Source organism: Grammomys surdaster, unplaced genomic scaffold, assembly GCF_004785775.1.
Source record: "Grammomys surdaster isolate TR1022 unplaced genomic scaffold, NIH_TR_1.0 948, whole genome shotgun sequence".
Taxonomy (NCBI): Eukaryota; Metazoa; Chordata; class Mammalia; order Rodentia; family Muridae; genus Grammomys; species Grammomys surdaster.
In genome coordinates, this window is record NW_021605367.1 from 789,072 (window position 1) to 808,436 (window position 19,365).

General features: G+C 43.7%; 1 protein-coding gene across 1 annotated transcript in view; it reads right to left on the reverse strand.

The window, feature by feature from the left end:
* Positions 1–1,307: 1,307 nt before the first annotated feature.
* The window catches only part of Kbtbd12 (kelch repeat and BTB domain containing 12), a 61,874-nt gene continuing 43,816 nt past the window's right edge, over positions 1,308–19,365 (reverse strand). The window contains exon 5 of the mRNA XM_028782983.1: positions 1,308–1,501. Within this exon, the coding sequence (XP_028638816.1) occupies positions 1,308–1,501 (194 nt within the window). The remainder of the gene's footprint in view (positions 1,502–19,365) is intronic.

The following is a 19,365-nucleotide window of genomic DNA, read 5'->3' on the forward strand; positions in this document are numbered from 1 at the left end:
GATACTGTGACAGGGACTTAGTGGGTAACCTCAGAGAGACAGACGTGGTCCCTGCTTCTAAGAGTGTAGCCTTCTGGGAGCACACCTGTGCAGGAATAGGAGGCAGAATGCCTTAGTGACAGTGGCTCCAGTTTGACTGAGCCCCCTTCTCCTGTCAGGGAGAGGTTGGAACTTGGAGAGTGTGCGTTGCTATGGGGCTGTCTCCATGCAGGGTCTGCTGGCCTCTGGGAAGGCCCCGGGGCGTCCACAGTACTTAACAGGAGCTTTTGTGATGTTAGAGAACAGTCATGTAATTGATTTGCTGTGCATCCAGAAATATGAATGGAAACAAAATGTAGGTTTCTGCATGTAACTGCAGATCCCCCTGATGTATCTGGGGAGAGCTCGCTGCGCTGTGCTTGGGCCGGGGTAAACTTCCTCTCCCCCTCCCAGCCAGGACAGGGATCTGAAGGAGGCAGCAGGTAGCCAATATGCCTCTTCCCTCCTCATTCAGAGCCTACTCTGATCCTGGGTTCCTGTGTTTAGACATGCTGCATTCAGCTCCATCTAAGGAAGGTCCTGTACAGCTGAGAGCTAGGTAGAGACTCTGGGCAAGCTCACTCTATACACTCACTATTAAGCCCAAGGGGGCCCCTCTGTGTCCAGGAGTGCTCTGCTCAGTGTGGCCCATGACAACAGGGTTCCAGGCATGAACATTTGGCCACAGGCAGGGCCACAGTGGGCACTGCTGCTGTATGTAGTTCAGGGTAGTTCTATCAGACAGACTGAGCTGGGGCAACACTCCAAAAGAGATGGCCCCTCTACCCAGGCCCAGGCCTATGCGTCTTCCTCTTTCAGGCATTGACCACCTAGTTATAACCTTTCTCTCAGTGGCGAATCCTGTGTGCAAACAGTGTGGCCAGGCTGGACTAGATGCCACAGACATGCACCAACTTTCCTCCTTGAGAACCTTTGACTGTGCTGTCCCACAACCTCATCATCAAAAGTACCCATGGGACTGCTTGGCAGTCCTCTTGAGTCCCCGGCAGAGCAGGATGCTGCCCTCCTCTGTACTCTCTCCTACCCCCATGAATCCTCACTGTCTGCCCTGCACTGCCATATCTACTTTACCAGGCTGGGATGCCCCTGAGGGAAGACCCTGTACCCCCCACCCCTGCCACCGCTCAGTGCTGCTTTACCCAGGGGGCGCTATGCATGCAATGAGTTTGTTAGCGCCACACAGTATGCGTGTTTTGCATTCTGAGCAGCCCAAGCATGGCTGCCAGGCCATGGCTCCTCTAGCTGCAGCTCCTCCAGCTTCGCGTTCCTCATCTCTGCTCTCTGTGGTCACCATCTTCCTCGATCAGATCGGAGGGTGGTGGGATGAGGTCTCGGGGGTTCATCCTAGCTACCAGGCAGACGTCATAGCTGTCATGCATGAGGACATTGATGGCCACAACGTTCCACTGGTTCTCCCAAGGGTCCAGCTCCAGAATCTCTTTGGAGATAACCTCATGGCGATCTGAAAGACAGCAAAGTAGGAAGACAAAACAAAACAAACAAAACATGGCATGGCAGTGTTAAGCTCAGAGGCTGCCGTCACTCTCTCCAGCTGCATCCTCTTTGAGGGCCAAAGGTTAATCAACAAACCACTGAATATGGTACTTTAGGACTGTGAAAGACGTGTGTCCTGGTAGTACAGCTGGAGAAATGGCTCCGCAGTTATGAGCAGCTCTCTAAGGGGAACCAATTTCAGTTTCCAACACCCGTGTTGGACAGCTCACAACCACCTGTAATTCTAGTTCCAGGGGATCTGACACCCTCGTCTGGCCTCTGAGGACACCAGACACATATGCAATACACGTGCATAAAAGCAGATACTCATATATACACATAAAATGAAAATCAATACACCTTTAAAATTATTTATTGTATGAAATATTGTCAGACTATGTGGCTGTCTCAGGATGGAAGGATGTTCTGTTGCCATGGAGCTGCCTTGATTTCTGTGTGTACAGGAGGAAGCACAGCCTGAGTCATGTGACCTTGGCCCAGCCATAGCCTTCCCTAGGCATACAGTTGGACAGATACTGACACTTAGCCAGGATGTGGCTAGGGTTTAGACCTGTCACAGATGCCACAGTGTTCCTTACTGGTGACAGTAGGGGCCCACGATCCTGCAATGGAAAGTTGCAGTGACTTCCAGAGGGTATTTCCTGGCCTGAGCTGATGCATATAGAAGAAGAGAGACGCAGCCACATCTGGCAGGGCTCAGTGCAGGGACGTAACAATGTCCCAGAGGCAGGGATGAGGCTCAGCACTCAGGGCCATGTGGTAAAGATATGCAGTGGAGGGCAGAAGTGAGGGGATGGCCAGGCTGCCCTCCAAAGACGATGTTACAGGTGGTTGTGAGCTGTCTGCAGAGTGAACTGAACTCAGGTCCTCTGCAAGAGCTGCAAGTGTTCTTAACTGCTGGTACATATTTTCATTCTCCTAATATTCTCATGTTGATTTTTCCATGTATTTTAATTATGTAAAGATATTTTAAAATACCTGTTATACTTTTGATAAAACTCTTAACTTTGTTTTTCTAAAATGTTTTCATGTAAAATATATGAAATATAAACAAATTTTACATAACTGTCTTGTGATTAAAATTTTAATTTTATAATAGTAGTTTTGTTTTAAAAAATTTAAGAAACCACAGGTTTTCTTAGAAAAAATTCTTTTAGCATAAAAGGGAAACCCTTTTGACAGCACTTTAGCCTAATATTGGTTCTGGCCAGCAGGTGGCAATAAAAGCAAAAATTCAAAACGCTGGCTTGCCTGCTTTACTTAGTCATTTACTCATTTAATATTCAGTCACTGCTATGGGGATTCCTAGAACCCAGGGCCCCACATATCCTAGGCATTGAGCTACATTCCCACCCTGAATACTTTTCTAAAAAATGAGGCTATTTAATCTCCAAGCATTTGTCCAGTCTCGTTCTTCCATTCACTAGTCTATACATCTGCTATAAGTCCCTTTTTTGTTGGACAATGGGCCTCAGTGCACATCTGTCAAGCCACAACTGGTTTCTGGGGCAGGCTGCCTTTTCCTAGAAGGGCAACCTGGTGGTCATGTGTTCCTCCATGCAGCCATGGCTGATTGCTCCTAGGTGGGTATGGATTCATCAAGGAGCTGTGCAGGAAGTGGGCTGGGTCTCCACATTCATTCTTTCTGAGATTTTAACCTGGAGGAGATGAGTCAAGTCATGTGTGACTAAGAATTGTGATTGTCCAGATTGGCCCTTTAAAAAAGTCGCTGACACCTGGTGTACATCAGACTAGAAGGTTCAAAATGAATTAAGTACAATACAGGGAAAATGAAACGCAGAAACCACCAGTAGGAATGCACATAGGACAAGCTCTGTGGAGCCTCAATTGCCTAGGGATGGGGAGTCCAGACAGGCAGGCATATCTCCCCTTCTCACTCAGGGATTGAGCTCCCACTAGAGATCCCCACAGATGCAGTCAGTACTGTACTGCTGCTGCCCCGCCATCCCTGCCTTTGCTGCCTGTCCTGCACCCTGAACTGGAGCCCAAGCAAACCCTTCCTTCCTCGTTGCCTTTGTCAGGCATTCGACCACAGCTGTCAGAAAAGTAACCAGTACTCTGAGATACTCACTGGGGCAAGCAAGATTTCATTCTTCATACAAAACCAAACAGCAAATTCTCTTTAACCTTTAATAACAGACAATGAAATTTTATGTATGCTAACGAAGTGTTTAAAATAAATGTCTTTACGAGTTGTTTTAGGTGTATTTTGAATTGTGTACTTATCCCTAGGGTCAGGTAAACTTGAGGGTGAAAAAGGGCTGTGGAAAGTGGAGGAACAGTCCTGGTGTAAGGTTCACAGATGTGTGCAAACTGTGCAAATCATTACGTCATATAAGACCTTGAGCATACGAGGAGCAGAGCATCCCCAGGAGTCTGCAGCCCATCCACTCCCCAAGGACGCCAACAGATGCTGGGGGGAAAACCTAAATAAACCCAAACACTCACTTGTCCTTTGCGGATTAAAAAAATCACTATTTTGGGGGTCACACAGATAGGTGCTGTGTCTCAGATTCCCATGTGCTGTATAGAACACGTATGTTGTGGGTGGTGATCACATTAACTTGTAACTTTCAGAGATTTGGAGGCTGCTGACTGCCTGTTGGAGTTGGGTGCATGGGTTCAGCAGCTTAGGCACCCAGAGTCCTTTGGTTTCTCATCTACCCTTCAGTACCTGATGTCCTCCTGGTAAGAAGATGCTTGCTCACTAGTCATTCCTGGAAGCCATAAAGGCCTACATCTCCCTTTGAGGAGCAGCCTGCTCCCCTCCAGGCTGGTGCCGACTCCTTTCAGCCTCAAGATGGAGCCCCACTACAGTGTTGCCTGTATTCCTGATACACATGGCCTGTCTCATTTCCATTGCCTCCATGCCAAAAAGATCCACAGCACAGTCATTACGACTGTTAGTCAGCCTCTATCACTGTGACAAAATACCCAAGGCAAATAATTTATAAAAAATAAAGGCTTACTTTGCTCACGGTCTTTGGGGTTTCATGCATGGTTTATAGGGTAGGAGTCCATGATGGAGGAAGCTATTCACTTCCTGGCAACCGGGAAGGCAGGGTCTTACAGTCCCCTTCAAGGGTGCCTGAGGGTCTGGTACCAAGACCGAAAGACCTACCCATAGACCTTATACATCCTAGAGGTTTAATCATCTTCAGCATCACCAAACTGAAGACCAAGCCTTTGGCCTACAGCTTCTGGGGCACATTGCAGACTCATGTAATACAAAGGACACAAAGGTACAGGTCTCAGGGACACACAGCTGGAAAAGAGTTCAACACTTGGGTTTGCTGCCTTCACATATAGATGTCCTGACTTTTTGTACTTTAGACTGTTTCCCCTTTTGGTGGTGTCGATATCACCTTTCCATGCTTTGTTTCCCGAATTCTTTCATCTTCTTATATCACGTGTGTGTGTGTGTGTGTTTGTGTGTGCTTGATACAGCCCTGGATGGACTAGGACTATGTAGCCGAGGCTGACCTTAAACTTTTAGCAATCTTCTGCCTCAGCTTCCAGGTCTGTGCCATGGTGCTTGACTGTCTTCTCATATTCCTTCATGTAGAAAGCAGAGATGTGAGTTCCACAAGCCATCTCCCCTCCTAGCTGAAGTCTTCACTGTTAGTGTGGCCAGATCTCCACAGGGTCACAGAGCTCCCCACTTTAATGTTGCTGAATGGTTTAAGAGCTGTGGGTTTCTTGAGACTTGGGGGTTGTTCTGTCAGGCTTTTGGGGTAGTGACTGCCCACTTCTTACCTCTCTCTCTATTTGGGGCATATCTGATGATTTTTGTTTACTACCATGAAAACATCTAAAGAATTCTTATTTTTCAAACTGGAGGAAGTTTTGGAGGTTCAAATAATTAACTTAGAAGTTTCCTACTGAAAGAATAAGAAGAAGCCTGATGCATTGTGTCTTAATCAGGGTTTCTATTGCTACAATGAAACACCAGGACCCAAAAGCAAGTTGGGAGGAAAGGGTTTGCTTGGCTTACACTTCCATATTTCTGTTAATCACTGAAGGAAGTCAGGACAGGAATTCAAACAGGGCAGGAACCTAGAGGCAGGAGCTAATGCAGAGGCCATGGAGGGGTGCTGCTTACTGGCTTGCTCACCATGGCTTGCTCAGTTTGCTCTCTTATTGAACCCAGGACCACCAGCCCAGGAATGGCACCACACACAATGGGCCCTCCCACATCAGTCACTAATTAAGAAAATGCCTAACAGCCAGATCTTATGGAGGTATTTTCCCAATTAATATTTTTTTTTCAGATAACGCTAGTTTGTGTCAAACTGACATAAAGCTATCTAGGACACAGTGGTACGAAAGATGAGGCAGGAGGATCACTGCAGCCCAGGCATTCAGTACCAGCCTGGGCAGAGCAAGACCTTGTCTTAAAAAAATTAAAACAAAAAAAACAGAACAGTAGTACTTGATTATTAATATAAGGACAAACACTTTCAATTGTGGAAGGTTGTCTGATGTGGATAGAATGACGATGTTAAAGGGCACTAGTAGGTACATTAGCTTTTGAGATAATCAATTGGTCCTTTGAACAACCCTCTAAATAACATTCACTGGTTTCTCCATTCATAGGGAAGGCAACGGGTCCAGACAAGCTAATTAGCTCGCCTAGTGGAACACAGCTTTGAGCGAGCTAGATAGTATGATCAGTGAGTCTAATCACAGAAACACTGTGCCAAACAAGTAAAAGTACACACCCACCCAAACATTTCTAGAGTGTGTACATTAATTAACCATGGCTTAGGGCGAGAGAAAAATCTAAATAGAGCAGAGATTACAGAAGGTGTGTACCTGCCTAGAACACAGCTGAATTCAGATTTTCACCCCTGAAGGGCAAACAGCGGGATGGAGATAGGAAAGAACTGTCAGAGAGGTTTGCTGATGCCACCTGGGATCTGGTGTGACAGTAGGCAGCATTGTGATCATTAGGTAATACAGCAGCATGGGGGCAGGGCTAACCCAGCCACCAAGTAAAAGATGTCTGCTGAAGTGTGGATGAGGGAAATGGCCTGATTCTTACATTTCTTTAGAAGTACTTCAGACAAAGCAAAAGAGAAGGAAGATAAAACTGTAATTAGGGCACAAATTAAAAATGACAAGTTAGTTGATGTGATTATTGGAAGACAGACTGTTGGGGGAGTCTTTTTGGAATAAGCATTCTGACACCAGTGAGGTCTGAAGAGAGATGTCACCGTGAACCTGGACAGTGGAAAGTCTTCAATACTGGGTCTAGTTTGTATTCTAATTTTATACTCAAAATCACAAGGTAGAGCGGACACGCAAGCAAAGTTTACAGGAGGGTGCATGGCAGTCAGCCAGCAGGTTGTTAAGGGCAACTACCCATGCTTCTGCTATCCCTCCAGGTCATGCTGTTCCAGATAACAAGTGAAGCCATGCTTGACAAATAGGCAGTATGTGCTTTAAGTAAAGCACTAAATAAATCATTAAGTCATTGAGTAATAATCGGTCTTTTCTACCTTATCCCACTTCAAGATGATTGTATTATTCGAGGCCAGGCTGGTCAATTTAGTGGGACACTGTCTCCAAATAAAAAGTTAGGGGGAAAAAAGAGAATTGGTGATCTAGCTCAGTGGTAGAGAAACTGCCTAGCATGCAGGAGGCCCTTGGTTCAATCCCCAGTACAGAAAAGAATTAGTATGACGTTGGCAGAATTTATATGCTATAATTTTAGATCAAATAGGGAAGGGTTTACAGTGTAGCAGTGACCCTAATTAGAAGCTAATTAGATATGCTTTTCAATCTTGGGAGCAGGGGAGGCTTTATTATCGTTTGAAATCCCAGTGAATATACTAGCCTCATGGAAAGCAGGAAATCATGTTGGACTTCTGACCTCAAATCAAGAACTTTCAAAAGTGTGACAGAATCATTTATACCAAGCTGAAAACTGTTTCTGAGAGTTTTTCTGGCGTTCTTTGCAGCTCCTTCTCTGTCCTCTGACCTGGGTGCTGAATCCAGATTCATGTCACAGTCTTTTCACACATGCCTTCAAGCGTCTCTTCTGCCTGCTCTACCACCATTTACAAGCTTCCTGGGACGGGTTTGTACTCCATACTGCCATTTCAAAGTTGGATACTGTTTCAACTCAAGACTTGCTTGGAATGTTTCCAGCTGAGGGCTGAAGATGGCTCAGCAGTTAAGAGTGTATGTATACTGCTCTTGCAGAGGAACCAAATTCAGTTCCTAGCACTAAGTTGGTGGCTCACAACTGCTTGTTACTTCAGCTACAGGAATGTGGTGCCCTCTTCTAGCCTGTGTGGGTATTGAATCCACACATGAACACACACAGACATGCATACACAAAAATCGAAAATAAAATTAAAAAATTTGAAAAGCTGATAGCCAGGCATGGTGTGGCTCACCACTGAGTTGTAAAGATGAGCATACTAGTATTTGTCTATCTTTTGAAAATAAATTAATAAAAAATGTATTTATTGTGTGTATAGTGTGAATAGTTGACTCTCCCCCATCCCTCTAATTTTTGGGTTCCAGGAATTGTACTCAGGTTGTCAGTCTTGGTGACAAGGGCGTGTTTCATCAGACCCTGAGCCATTTAACTAGTTTTTAAATTTTTAGCATTGTGGACAGGTGTACAGTTTCTATAACTACTGCTGTGTCACCTTCTGAGTGGTAGAAAGGATGCCTGGCCCTACTTTAGGGCTGTGGGGTATGGGTGCAGGAGGAGGAAGCTTTGCATTGCCTCATCAAGAACAAGAGAGGCGTGGCCAACAGACAGCAGCCCCGCACAGCTGATGTCATCCTGTGGGTTTGTCCTGCAAGCTAACAAAACTGGTCACTGCCGCTGGTCTCTGAAACTGTCTGGGGATGTGTGTTTTAGCATGGCTACACTCAAGAATCTTTTTTTTTTTTTTTTTTTTTTTTCTCTGGGAAGACAGTCCTTGTATCTTTATTCAAATGAATGTAGGCAGACCTCTCATTGCTGTAGCCAGTAGCCTGTTCTGAATTCACTTCCCCATCTTCCTCATGCTGTATTTAAAAACCACATGTGTGTTGCCATTGTTTCCAGGAGTTTGTCACCTCACAGACATAGGATAAACTCACTGTATTAATCATAAATGGAAGGTGATAGCAGACAGGTTTTCCCTCAGAAAGGAAATGCACTGTCACATGCTCTCTGTGTGGCCCCATGTTGTCACCATCCCCACCAGGTTGTTGTGGCAGCTTGGTTCATCCTCTTGGTGTCACTCTTGGTACTTTTCTGAGCTTGGGGCTCGGAGATCCAGGAAAGGGGCTGGCATTTGAGTTGACCTACTTAGGATGAAATATCATCATGCTAGCAAGGAAAAGCACAGGAGGCTGAACCCCATGTCAGCTCTTTTCAATCCAGGTACTCCCCAAAAATAGATGCGCCACGTGAAGCAGCAGCACCGTATTCCCTGAAGGAGTCAGGCCAGCCTGAGCATCTCCAGCAGCCAGTGGTTCGAGAATATGGTCTCATAGGAAAATGGGCTCAGCTATACCAGGGAGTAAATGGAATACAGGCGTGAGGTTTGAGGTAAATAAGGAAGTGGAAGCCTGCGTATGTGGCAGACTCCCTTGGGATACACTCCATGCCTTTTAGGGCATGCTCTGTGCTGTGGAAGGTACTTCGGCGAAAACATCAGGGACCATTTTCATCTAGGTAGTACTCTCTAATGCTATTGGAGAAGTGGGAAGAGTGTTTGGGGAGACCATACACTGTTTCCTACTGATTATCAGTGAAATGCTAACTCACTGGGTTTTATTATAAGAAGAGTATTACTATTTAATTTTTTTTTGCTCCAGCCCCCACTTACTCTGGGCCCACTATTTAATTTTTTAGATTTTTTTTATTTTAAATCCTCTCTGTTTCTCTTGTCTCTGTCTCTCTGTCTGTCTCTATCTTTGTTTCTGTCTGTCTATCTCTGTCTCTGTCTCTCTGTCTCTCTGTGTCTGTCTGACTGTCTGTCTGTCTCTCTGTGTGTGTGTGTGGGGGGGGTTGTACAGTGCCCACAGAGGCCGGAAGAGGATGTCAGGTCCCCTGGAGCGATAAGCAATTGTAAGCTGCCTTGCTTGGATACTAGGAACTGAACTCAAGTCCTCCAGAAGAGCAGTACACACTAGTGAGTTCTGAGCCATGCCAGCCCTACAGAAATGGTATTGAGGCATTTCCCACGGGCTTCTGTAAGGTAAGCCTTGTCTCTGCTGTGCTGATTTCCCCTTTATTCAGTTTCTGTTCTGTGTCGCTGTTGTCATCGATGTGACCAAACATCGGATAAGAAGCATCTTAAGGAGGAAGGATTTGCTTCTGAGCTCAGGGTTTGAGGGAACATAGTTCACCATGCTTGTGGCTTCATGGTGGTGGGAGTGGAGGCCTGCTCTGATCATGTGTAAGCGGACCAAGAAACAGACAGTCCACTCCCCAGAGACCCTCTTCCTCCATTTAGACCAGTGGTTCTCAACTTGTGGGTCGAGACAAGACCATTGGAAATATCAGATATTTACACTATGATTCATAACAGCAGTAAAATTACAGTTATGAAGTATCAATGAAAATAATTTTATGGTTAGGGGGTCACCACAACATAAGGAACTGCATTAAAGGGTTGCAGCATTAGAAAGGCTGAGAACCACTGCTTTAGACCTTCCTACCTAAAAGTGACACAGCCTCCTAAAACAGTGCCAGCTGCTGGGGACCAAGTCTTCACACATATGAGCCTGAGGGGAGCAGTTCACACCAAAATCATAACATAGGTTTATTTCAATTTCCACCTCACTGTGTGGTGTGCCCTGCATTCTTCCTTGCAAGTGAACGGCTCTGAAGAGGGGAATGAGCCACCTCACTGCCTGTGATGCTCTGGCCTACCAGATGTGTGAATCAATAGAGAAGAGTCCAGCCTACTCTGGCTTATTCCCAGTCAGGGACGTGACCTGGTCTTCTGGTGGTAAGTGAATTGTCTGTAGATGAAAGCAACAGATTAACCAAACCCTGACTCAGGAAGAAGAGGGACGCTGTGATGCTGTGACCAGCAGGTGACAGCCTGTCCCCAAGGATAAAAGAGCAGCAAGTGCTCTGCAGGCAGAGTGGGAAGGAGCAGGTCTTCATGATCCCAAAGGGCACACAAGACGGGATCACACAGACAGGAGTATGTGGCAGCATTCCTGCCTGGACCATGAATTTAATTAGGTAAGGATTTCATCAAATTGAAAGAATGTACCTGTACAATTATTTTTGATCAAGGGACAATTAGCATTCCATTGATGGACTGTGAACCAATTCCTACCTTTTCTAAGTTTATTTGTAAGAGTATTTGTAGCCCTGGCTGGCCTGGAACTTTCTGTGTAGACCAGACTGGCCTTGAACTCACAGTGATCCACCTGCCTCTGCCTCCCAATGCTGTGATGAAAGGTGTGCAGCACAATGTACAGTGAGGAATGTTTCTATAAAGTCACACAGAAGCATTAAAGTAGCAAAACAGGGTCTGAGGGGATGGCTCAGCAGTACTCTTCCAGAGATTCTGGGTTCGGCTCCTAGCACCCACATGGTAGCTCATAGCTGTCTGTAGCTCCAGTTCAGTTGGTGTGCTCTGCACTGCTGAAAGCTATTTCCCCCCACCCCACCCTCTGGAGAGTTTACCACGGCTTGTTTCTCTGGTCATCTCCTTAAGGACCTTTGAGTTGTTCAGTTTTAGAAATTATAACGTGAAAGATACTCATGGACAAGTTTTTGTATTATAATTCATCTCCTCTCTTGGGCAATCACTACACATACACTAGGCTACAGGGTGAGTGTATTCCTTTTTCCCAGAGTGGCTGTTTTGCTTGGCATTCTCACCAGGAATGCATGGGAGTCTGCTTTTAACACTCTCATGAGGTCAAGACATAATTATCAAATAATGTCTTAAAATGTTTAGCCTTTCAGATAATTTGTAGTATAGTATCTCATAGTGACTTTAATTCACATCTCCCTAAGGAAATAGAGTTGGACATCTTATTTCAGATTTTGTGTCTACTTTGGTGAAGAGTCTACAAGTCTTGTGCCCTTTTACTTATTATTTGGTGTTTTGTTTCCTTATTTCTTGGGTGGGAGTTGGTTTTCTCTTACCTACCAAACTTGGGTTGTTAGGCTTGGGGCAATACCACTGAGCTACCCAACATCAATTCTAAACACCATCTTGAAGTGAAAATTTCTGGCTTCTTTGGAGACTCAGTTGTCTTATGTGATGTTTTTCTGAAAGCTGTCTTATGAGAGGATGTTTTACTGAAGTAGACACTTGAGAGGGCATGTGATGTTTGTAAGTAGAACCCAACAGACAGTCAATGGCTCTTGCATCGATTCACCTTGCAATGCTTCACTGGTCTCTACGGATCTTCTCTTGTGACGTCATAGAGAGAAACATGCCAAAGAACTCATGGTATTCTGGTGGCTTCTTGCTGCTTCCACGGACTTGTGCTGATTCAGTTCAGTGAAGCTGTAGGTTTCTTCTGAATCAAGCCACTGCTACTGATGCACACTTGGTGTTTGCCAAGTGGACTGGACTGCCACTATCCTAACAGCAAAGACTGATATCATCCCAAAGGACTACTTCTAAACAGGTCCACATCCCCCTTGTCCTGTTAACCATCTTCCTCCACTACCTTTTGTTGGTGGGCTAGAGGGGAGGTTGAAGCATTTAAGAACCCTTATTAAAGTAGGCTTTGAAAAAAAATCTAAGCCTACACCATCCTTACTTCACTCAATTACATTATTATTAAAGAATTGTGGTACATGTCTTTAATCTCAGGACATGAATGGCAGAGTCAGAAGGATCTCTGTAAGTTCAAGACTAACTTGGTCTACATAGCCATGTCTACACAGTCACATCCTGTCTCAAAGCAAAACAAAGCAAATTGAAATAATCTGTCACATTTCTTTGGGTCTATTCATAGGTGTTTGATTGTTTTCTGTTTTTGTTTGTTTGATTTGTTTTTTAACCCATTTTTATGTCCCCTTGTCACCAGACCCCACTGTGTTAAGGTAAGCTTTATACAGAGCCTTCAAGTTATAAGATGAACACCTAGCCTTATTGTTTTGGTTTGAAGATAGTTCTCACTCTTCTAGCTCCTGTTGCTTCTCATAGAAATTCGAGAATAAATTTGTCTATGTGCACAAGAAGCCTGAACAGGATTTTGATTAGAAGTGAATTGAATCTTTAGGTCAATTTGGGAAGAATCAACAACTTTACCTTAATAAGGTCTTCCAACTCATAAAGCTGGAAGCTCATTTGTTTAGCTCTTCCCAGATACAAATCCTCAACCTGTTTTGTTAGATTTATGGCCACAGGGCCATCTCTTCTGCACTGCTGCCTACCTCGCTCCGTGTGTTTGGGACAGAGCCCCATGAAGTCCAGGGTTTTAAACTCTCTATGTAGCTTGAGGATGATAGTGAACCCAGACTTCACCACCTCTGTCTCCCAAGTGCAGCACTGATCCCTGGTCTGGTTCATCTTCTGACTTTTGGTTGTTTGCTAGCTTGTTTGTTTATTTGTTTTTTAGAGACATGGTTTCTTTTCTCTCTGTAGCCCTGGTGTCCTGGAACTTACAGAGATCCACCAGCCTCTGCCTCCTGAGTGCTTAGATGAAAGTCATGAGCCACTATGTCTGGCTCATCCTTTGACGTTTAAGCACCTACACAGTTACATTTACATTCAGTTTCTTTTCTTACTTTGAGACAGGGTCTCACCTGTACCATTAGACACACAATCCTCTGTCTCAGCCTCAAGGTGCTGAGGTTACAAGTGTGCTCCATCACACCCAGAATCAACTTGTAGAATCCAACTTGTAGACAGCATATAGTTAGGTGCAGTTTATTTAGTCTTGACAACCTTTGTTTTTTAGTTAATTTAATTAGACCACAGACAAGAGAATAACAAGAAATATATGTAAGTAAATAGATGCATTTTCTAGGAAGTTTTATTTATAAAACAGTGAACTAGATCTACCAGGGTTGGGCTACAGTTTCCAAATCCCTGGTTTTGACTATTATTTTTGTTGTAATATTAATGTACTTGACTTTAGGTCTAATTCATTTAAAATTTCTTTTTTTCTTTTCTCTATCTTTGTTTTTAAACTCTGTGAATATTTTCAATTTCCTCTTTTAAGTTATCTTGAAGTTTAAAATCCCATGTCTTTGCATAGTTTTTGGTTGTATTTTAGTAGCTGCTGTGAGGTTCATTGTACATGCTGTTCTGTACACAGTTGGCCATTCTGAATGAACACATTGCCACTTTAAGTAGAGAATAGGAATCCTTTTACCATGCAAGTCCCTTCCCTTCTCACAGAGAGGGAGATGGGAATATGTTAAACTATTTTATTTTAAGTTATTGAAACGGAGAAAAATAATCCACTACATGTGCCCAGATATTTACTGTCTATGTGTCTCTTCATTGATCTCCGAGGTTCCTGGCTTCTCAGCCACATTCCCTTATAATTTTGGGGCTGGAACCAGGGTCTTGCCATGTCAGGCAGGTGCCCCACCCTCCGTGTTTCTCTGCAGCATCAGTTGTTTTTCTTCTTTAGGAACTTTCTTTTCAAGGACATGTCTGTTACGACAAGTTCTGTTTCTATCACATAGGGAGTGGCTTGGCTTTGCCCTGATTCCTAAGCAGCGTCTTTGCTGCCTACAGTTTTCAGATATTTACTTTTCTTCAGTCCTTTGGGACTCTTGTTCCGTCCTCGGTTTGAGAAATCTGGCCATCTTGATATCTGTTATCTCACACATTATCCGTTGCCTTTCTCTCGCTTCTTTCAAGGTTTTTCTTTGCCCTTTGTGTTCAGAAGTTTGGTTATGTGTTGAGTGTGACCCCCATCACAGTCCTTCATAGCTCACAGGCTTTGAAAACAGTAAGCTATCCTGAGTTCACCTTCAAGTTCCTCTGCATGTCCACGGCTAAGGAGCATGCTCTGTTCTAAGCAGTTAGCAGCTTTCCTTATTTGGCTTTAAGTTAAGTCAGGGTTGCAGCTAATAAGAGCTTAATCACCTAATTGCATTTAATAAAAAATATTTTAAATGAATGAAACCCAACAGGCATCATCCAGGGTATTAATTCTCAATCCCAACAGCATATTACAAAAATTTAAAGTCTTTTTAGAGGTGGTGAGATTGCTCAGTAGGTAAAGGTACTTGCCACCAAGCCTGATAACTTGAGTTTCATCCTTAGGGCCTGCATGGTTAAAGAGAGAAATGATTCCTGCACATTGTCCTCTGACCTCTGCATAACACACACACACACGCACACGCACACGCATGCAGCAAACAAATATAAACATTTAAAAACTTAATCTTTAAATCTCTAAAGATCTTTAAAACGATATATCAATGCTCTGTCTCTGCATCAAATACTATACTTTAAATTGACAGGCCAGTCTACTATTTAGAAAGCAGACTTTGGGGCCAGACTCTGTATGTGACTCTGAATCACAAATTCAATATTAACCCTTGGTGTGACCTCCCGTGCACCAGTTTCTGCATGTGTAAGAGTGATACCAGTATCTCCCTTGTAGGCTGTTGTGAGGATGAATGAATGATCTTTTGTACAGTGCCCAACGCTGCTGTAGGCTCAGTCAGCACCAGCATCAGTCTTACACTGCACCTGAGAGTCGGGGAACCCATGAGGTACTTCCCAGTGCATTTTCTGCCTGTTGATTTGGGTCTGTCCTTAGCAGCTGTCATAATGCCACCACTAAGCCTGGGCTAGGCTGTGCTAGAGGGACAGATGGATATAAAAAGAGTTCTGATGGGCAGATAGGGGAATCAGGAAGCCTTTCTAGTCCCCAGTGAAGGAAGGAAGGAAGGAAGAAAGGAAGGAAGGAAGGAAGGAAGGAAGGAAGGAAGGAAAGAAAGAAGGAAGGATGTGGAAGGAATGAAACTGAGGTGGGAACATTGCTGGGTTCCTGGGAAGCTGAAGCTGAGGGTACAGATACCCTGATGAACTGAAAGCAGAGCATCTCACGCTCAGGCTCCGGATGAAGTCTAGGCAGCCGGGGATGGGCTGAAATGGAGAGGTGGCAGGTCCTACTCCCTGGCATGCCTGCAGGGTCTCCTGGCAGGAGGGAGTAGCTGCAGGTTGCATATAAGTACCTGAGCTTTAGTAGGGATGACCGGTCCTGCACAAGAAAACCTTGCAGAACTGAATTCCATGTCTTTTAAGAGCTCAAGATTTTTACAAAGATGCTCATGGTTCAAGCCCATGAGCTCCCTTGAAAAGCAAGGTTCTTGAGTACCAAACACGGGCAAAGGAATCACCAGTAATTCCTAAGGTAACAGCATTGTCATCTCTCCGGTATTCTGATAGCTGGGATGGGTGTCAGCCACTAGGTGTCGTCTACCACTAAAGTCTTCATTTCTAGGATGTTCTTTCTGCCTCTTCCCCATGCAAAGTGACGGTTTATTTGGGGGCTCATGATGTTGTGAAAGTAGATGGCGGAGCACCACACAAACTTTGTGGATATGCAAAAAAACACCACTCCACTTTTTTCAGGTATATGGAGTGAACATAATATGAATTACATGCACTAATGCTGCTTTTAAAGGAAAAAGTAACAACTACCATTCTCCCTGCTTCAGTGTTCTGCTTTGGGGTTTGATGCTAAAGAAGAATTGAGCTGAAATACCCACAGGGATACAGTGACGTCACTTCCTCTTCTCCCTTCCTTTGACTCCTGACCTCCCCCACCCCCCGCAAATCCACTTCTGCCTTTCCGGAGTATTTCCTATGAGGGTAATCGTGGATCAGGTGATCTCTGGAGACCACCTTCTATCTCAGAGTAGTGCTTTTATGATTCACTTACGTTAGGGTACACATCTTCACCCCTCTTTATTGCCAAGTGCTTTTCTGCTGTGTGCTTACAGAATTTTTTATCCATTCCCCGGTTGTTAAGCACGTGGGCTGTTTTCACCTTTGGACTGTTACAACACCGCAGTGTGGACACTCTTCTATGGGCTTGTGTTTATAGATGGAGCTGGAGTTCCTTGTGTGTGTACTAGGGGTGAACTGCTAGGTCACATGGGCCACTGAAGGTTTAGCCCACCAAGGAAGTAGAGGCTGTGTTCCACAGCAGCTTTATATGTAAGCCCTGACCAGCAGTGCACAAGGACTCTGACTTCCCCAGATCTTCCTTGTCAACACGTGGGATTATCTAACTTTTTGTGACTGCCACTCTAGTGGGGATAAAGTGTGGCCTCATTGTGACTTGATGATGTCCAGCACTTGGCCATTGGTTTATACTCATAGGAGAAATGTCATTTTGCTGTCTCCCACCCTGAGCTGAGGACCGAACCCAGGGCCTTGTGCTTGCTAGGCAATTTAGCTCTACCACTGAGCTAAATCCCCAGCCCCCACTGGAAAAATGTTTATTTGGGTTCTTTGTCAATTAAAAAGCTGGTGATTCCCTCCTTACACAAAGAACTACAGGCAACTGGGGAATGCTGGGAGTGAGAGAAATAGTCTCCCTCAGGGAAGAGCACACCAACTGGTCTGTCCTGAAAAGCTACACTCGAGTAATATTATACAGACAGATCAGGTTGTATTCATGCATTTAGGAAAGGTATGTGAGAGGGTTTGGCGGGAGGAAAGGGATGGGGAAATGATGCAATTATATTTTAACCTCAAAAATACATAGTTTTTAAAAGTTAGTGAGCTTTTTGTTACTGACTTAGAAGATTTATTTCTGCCGTCTAGACATGTTTCTTATTTGTCAGGTATATGATTTGTAATTTTCCTCTCATCTGTCAGATGTCTTTTTAAACAGTGCTTTTAGAATGACTTGCCTGTTCACTGTGTAAGCCAAAGCCACAAAATTGTCCACATTTCCTTCTAAGACTTTGTAGTTTTTATTTACAGGTTTTTATCTCTTGAGCCCATCTTTGTACGTGGTGTGAGGTACTTTCTCTCTTTTGCCTGTGGCTATCCAACCGTTCCTGTACGATTTGATGGTGAAAGATTCTTTCCCAATTAAGCTATCTGAGAAGCTTTGTAGAGAACCTTGTGACTATAATAGAAAAAGGTCACTTCTGACCACTCACGGGTCTCCCACTGAGCCGTTCCTGTGATTTGCTGGCACCCCACAGTCTGGACTGTCATGGCTTTGAAGTGAGTATTTGGTTCTTATTATAGAGGTCTCTTGCATTTCCATATACATTTTATCTTAAATTTTTTTCACATAATATGTTTTGGGCATGCTTTTCCCTCCCCCATTCTTTTCAGACTCTCTCTCCATCTCTCTACCCACCAAGGTTTATGTTCTCTGTCTTTCTTTAGAAAAAAACCCCGACAAAAATGAAAATCAAAACAACGACAACAACAACAACGAAACCCAGTAAGACAAAAAGAAGCCAAAACAAAACAAAAAGCCCACAAAAAAACCCTATGGAGTTATTCATCCTGGGTTGGTCAGTTCCACTTAAAATTTAAATCATCTTATTAAACTGAGTACTTACTTGGCTTTTCATTTAATATTTTTTATATTTTATTAATTTTTATTTTATATATGTGTGTTTTGTCTGTGCGTATGTTTATGCACCATGTATACAGTAATCTCTGAGACTGGAAAAGAGCATTGGTTCTGGAGTTATAGACACAAGGTGCTGGGAACCAAATCTGGGTCTCTGAAAGAGCAGCAGTGCTTTTAATTACTGAGCCATCTCTCCAGCCCTGTGCTGTTATTATTAAGTAATTTGCACTTTTCAATGTACAAGTTCTGTGCTTTTTTTTGTAAAATTTTTCCTAAGTATTTTATTTGTTTTAATGGAATGTTTTCTCAATTTTAACGTTTGGATTGTTTGCTACAAAGGCATAGAAATATGATTTTCTGTGCATTAATTTTCCATCTTGCAACCTTGCTGAGCTTGTTTCTTAGTACCAATAATTTAAAAAACCTTTTCAGAATTTTCTAAGTACAAGATCATATCATAGATAATTAATTATTACTGTATAATCTGGCTGCTTGTGTTTTCCTTTTCTTTTCTAATTGCCTGGAACAGAATCTACAGCTCAGTGGTGAACAGAAGTGGCAACAATGTACATTGTTGTCTTGTTCCTGAGTCTGAAGACAAAGTTTTTAGTTTTTCACCAGTGAGTATGACGTTAGCTGCAGATTTTCCATAGATGTGTGTTAATGGTTCAGTAACTTTGCTGAATGTCTTAGGGTTTCAATTGCTATGAAGAGACACCATGACCAAGGCAACTCTTATAAAAGACATTTAATTGGGGCTGGCTTATAGGTTCAGAGGTTTAGTCCATTATCATCAAGGCAGGAAGCATGGCAGCATCCAGCCAGGCATGGTGCAGGAGGAGCTGAGAGTTCTACATTTTATTCCAAAGGCTGCTAGAAGACTGTCTTTCAGGCTGCTAGAAGGAGGGTCTCTAAGCTCACCCCCACAGTGATACACTTCCGCTAACAAGGCCACATCTCCTAATAGTGACATTCCCTGGCCAAACATATCAAACCACCACGCCAAGTGTCTGCTTTAGGAGTGGGAGCTAGATTTGTTGTCCTTTATTTTTAATCTGTTAAGATGATTATCCTGTTTTTGTCCTTTATTTTATTTAAGAGGTGTGTTATATAAATGAGTTTTTAGACAATTAGTCACTGTTGCCTGTCTGGGAGAATCTGGCTTGGTCACAGTGTGTAACTTTATTTTCTTTTTTCTTTTTTTCTCCCATCCCACCCAATGAGTAACACTTTTTGAATGTTTCTGGATACAGTTTGCTAGTATTTTGTAGAGGAGTT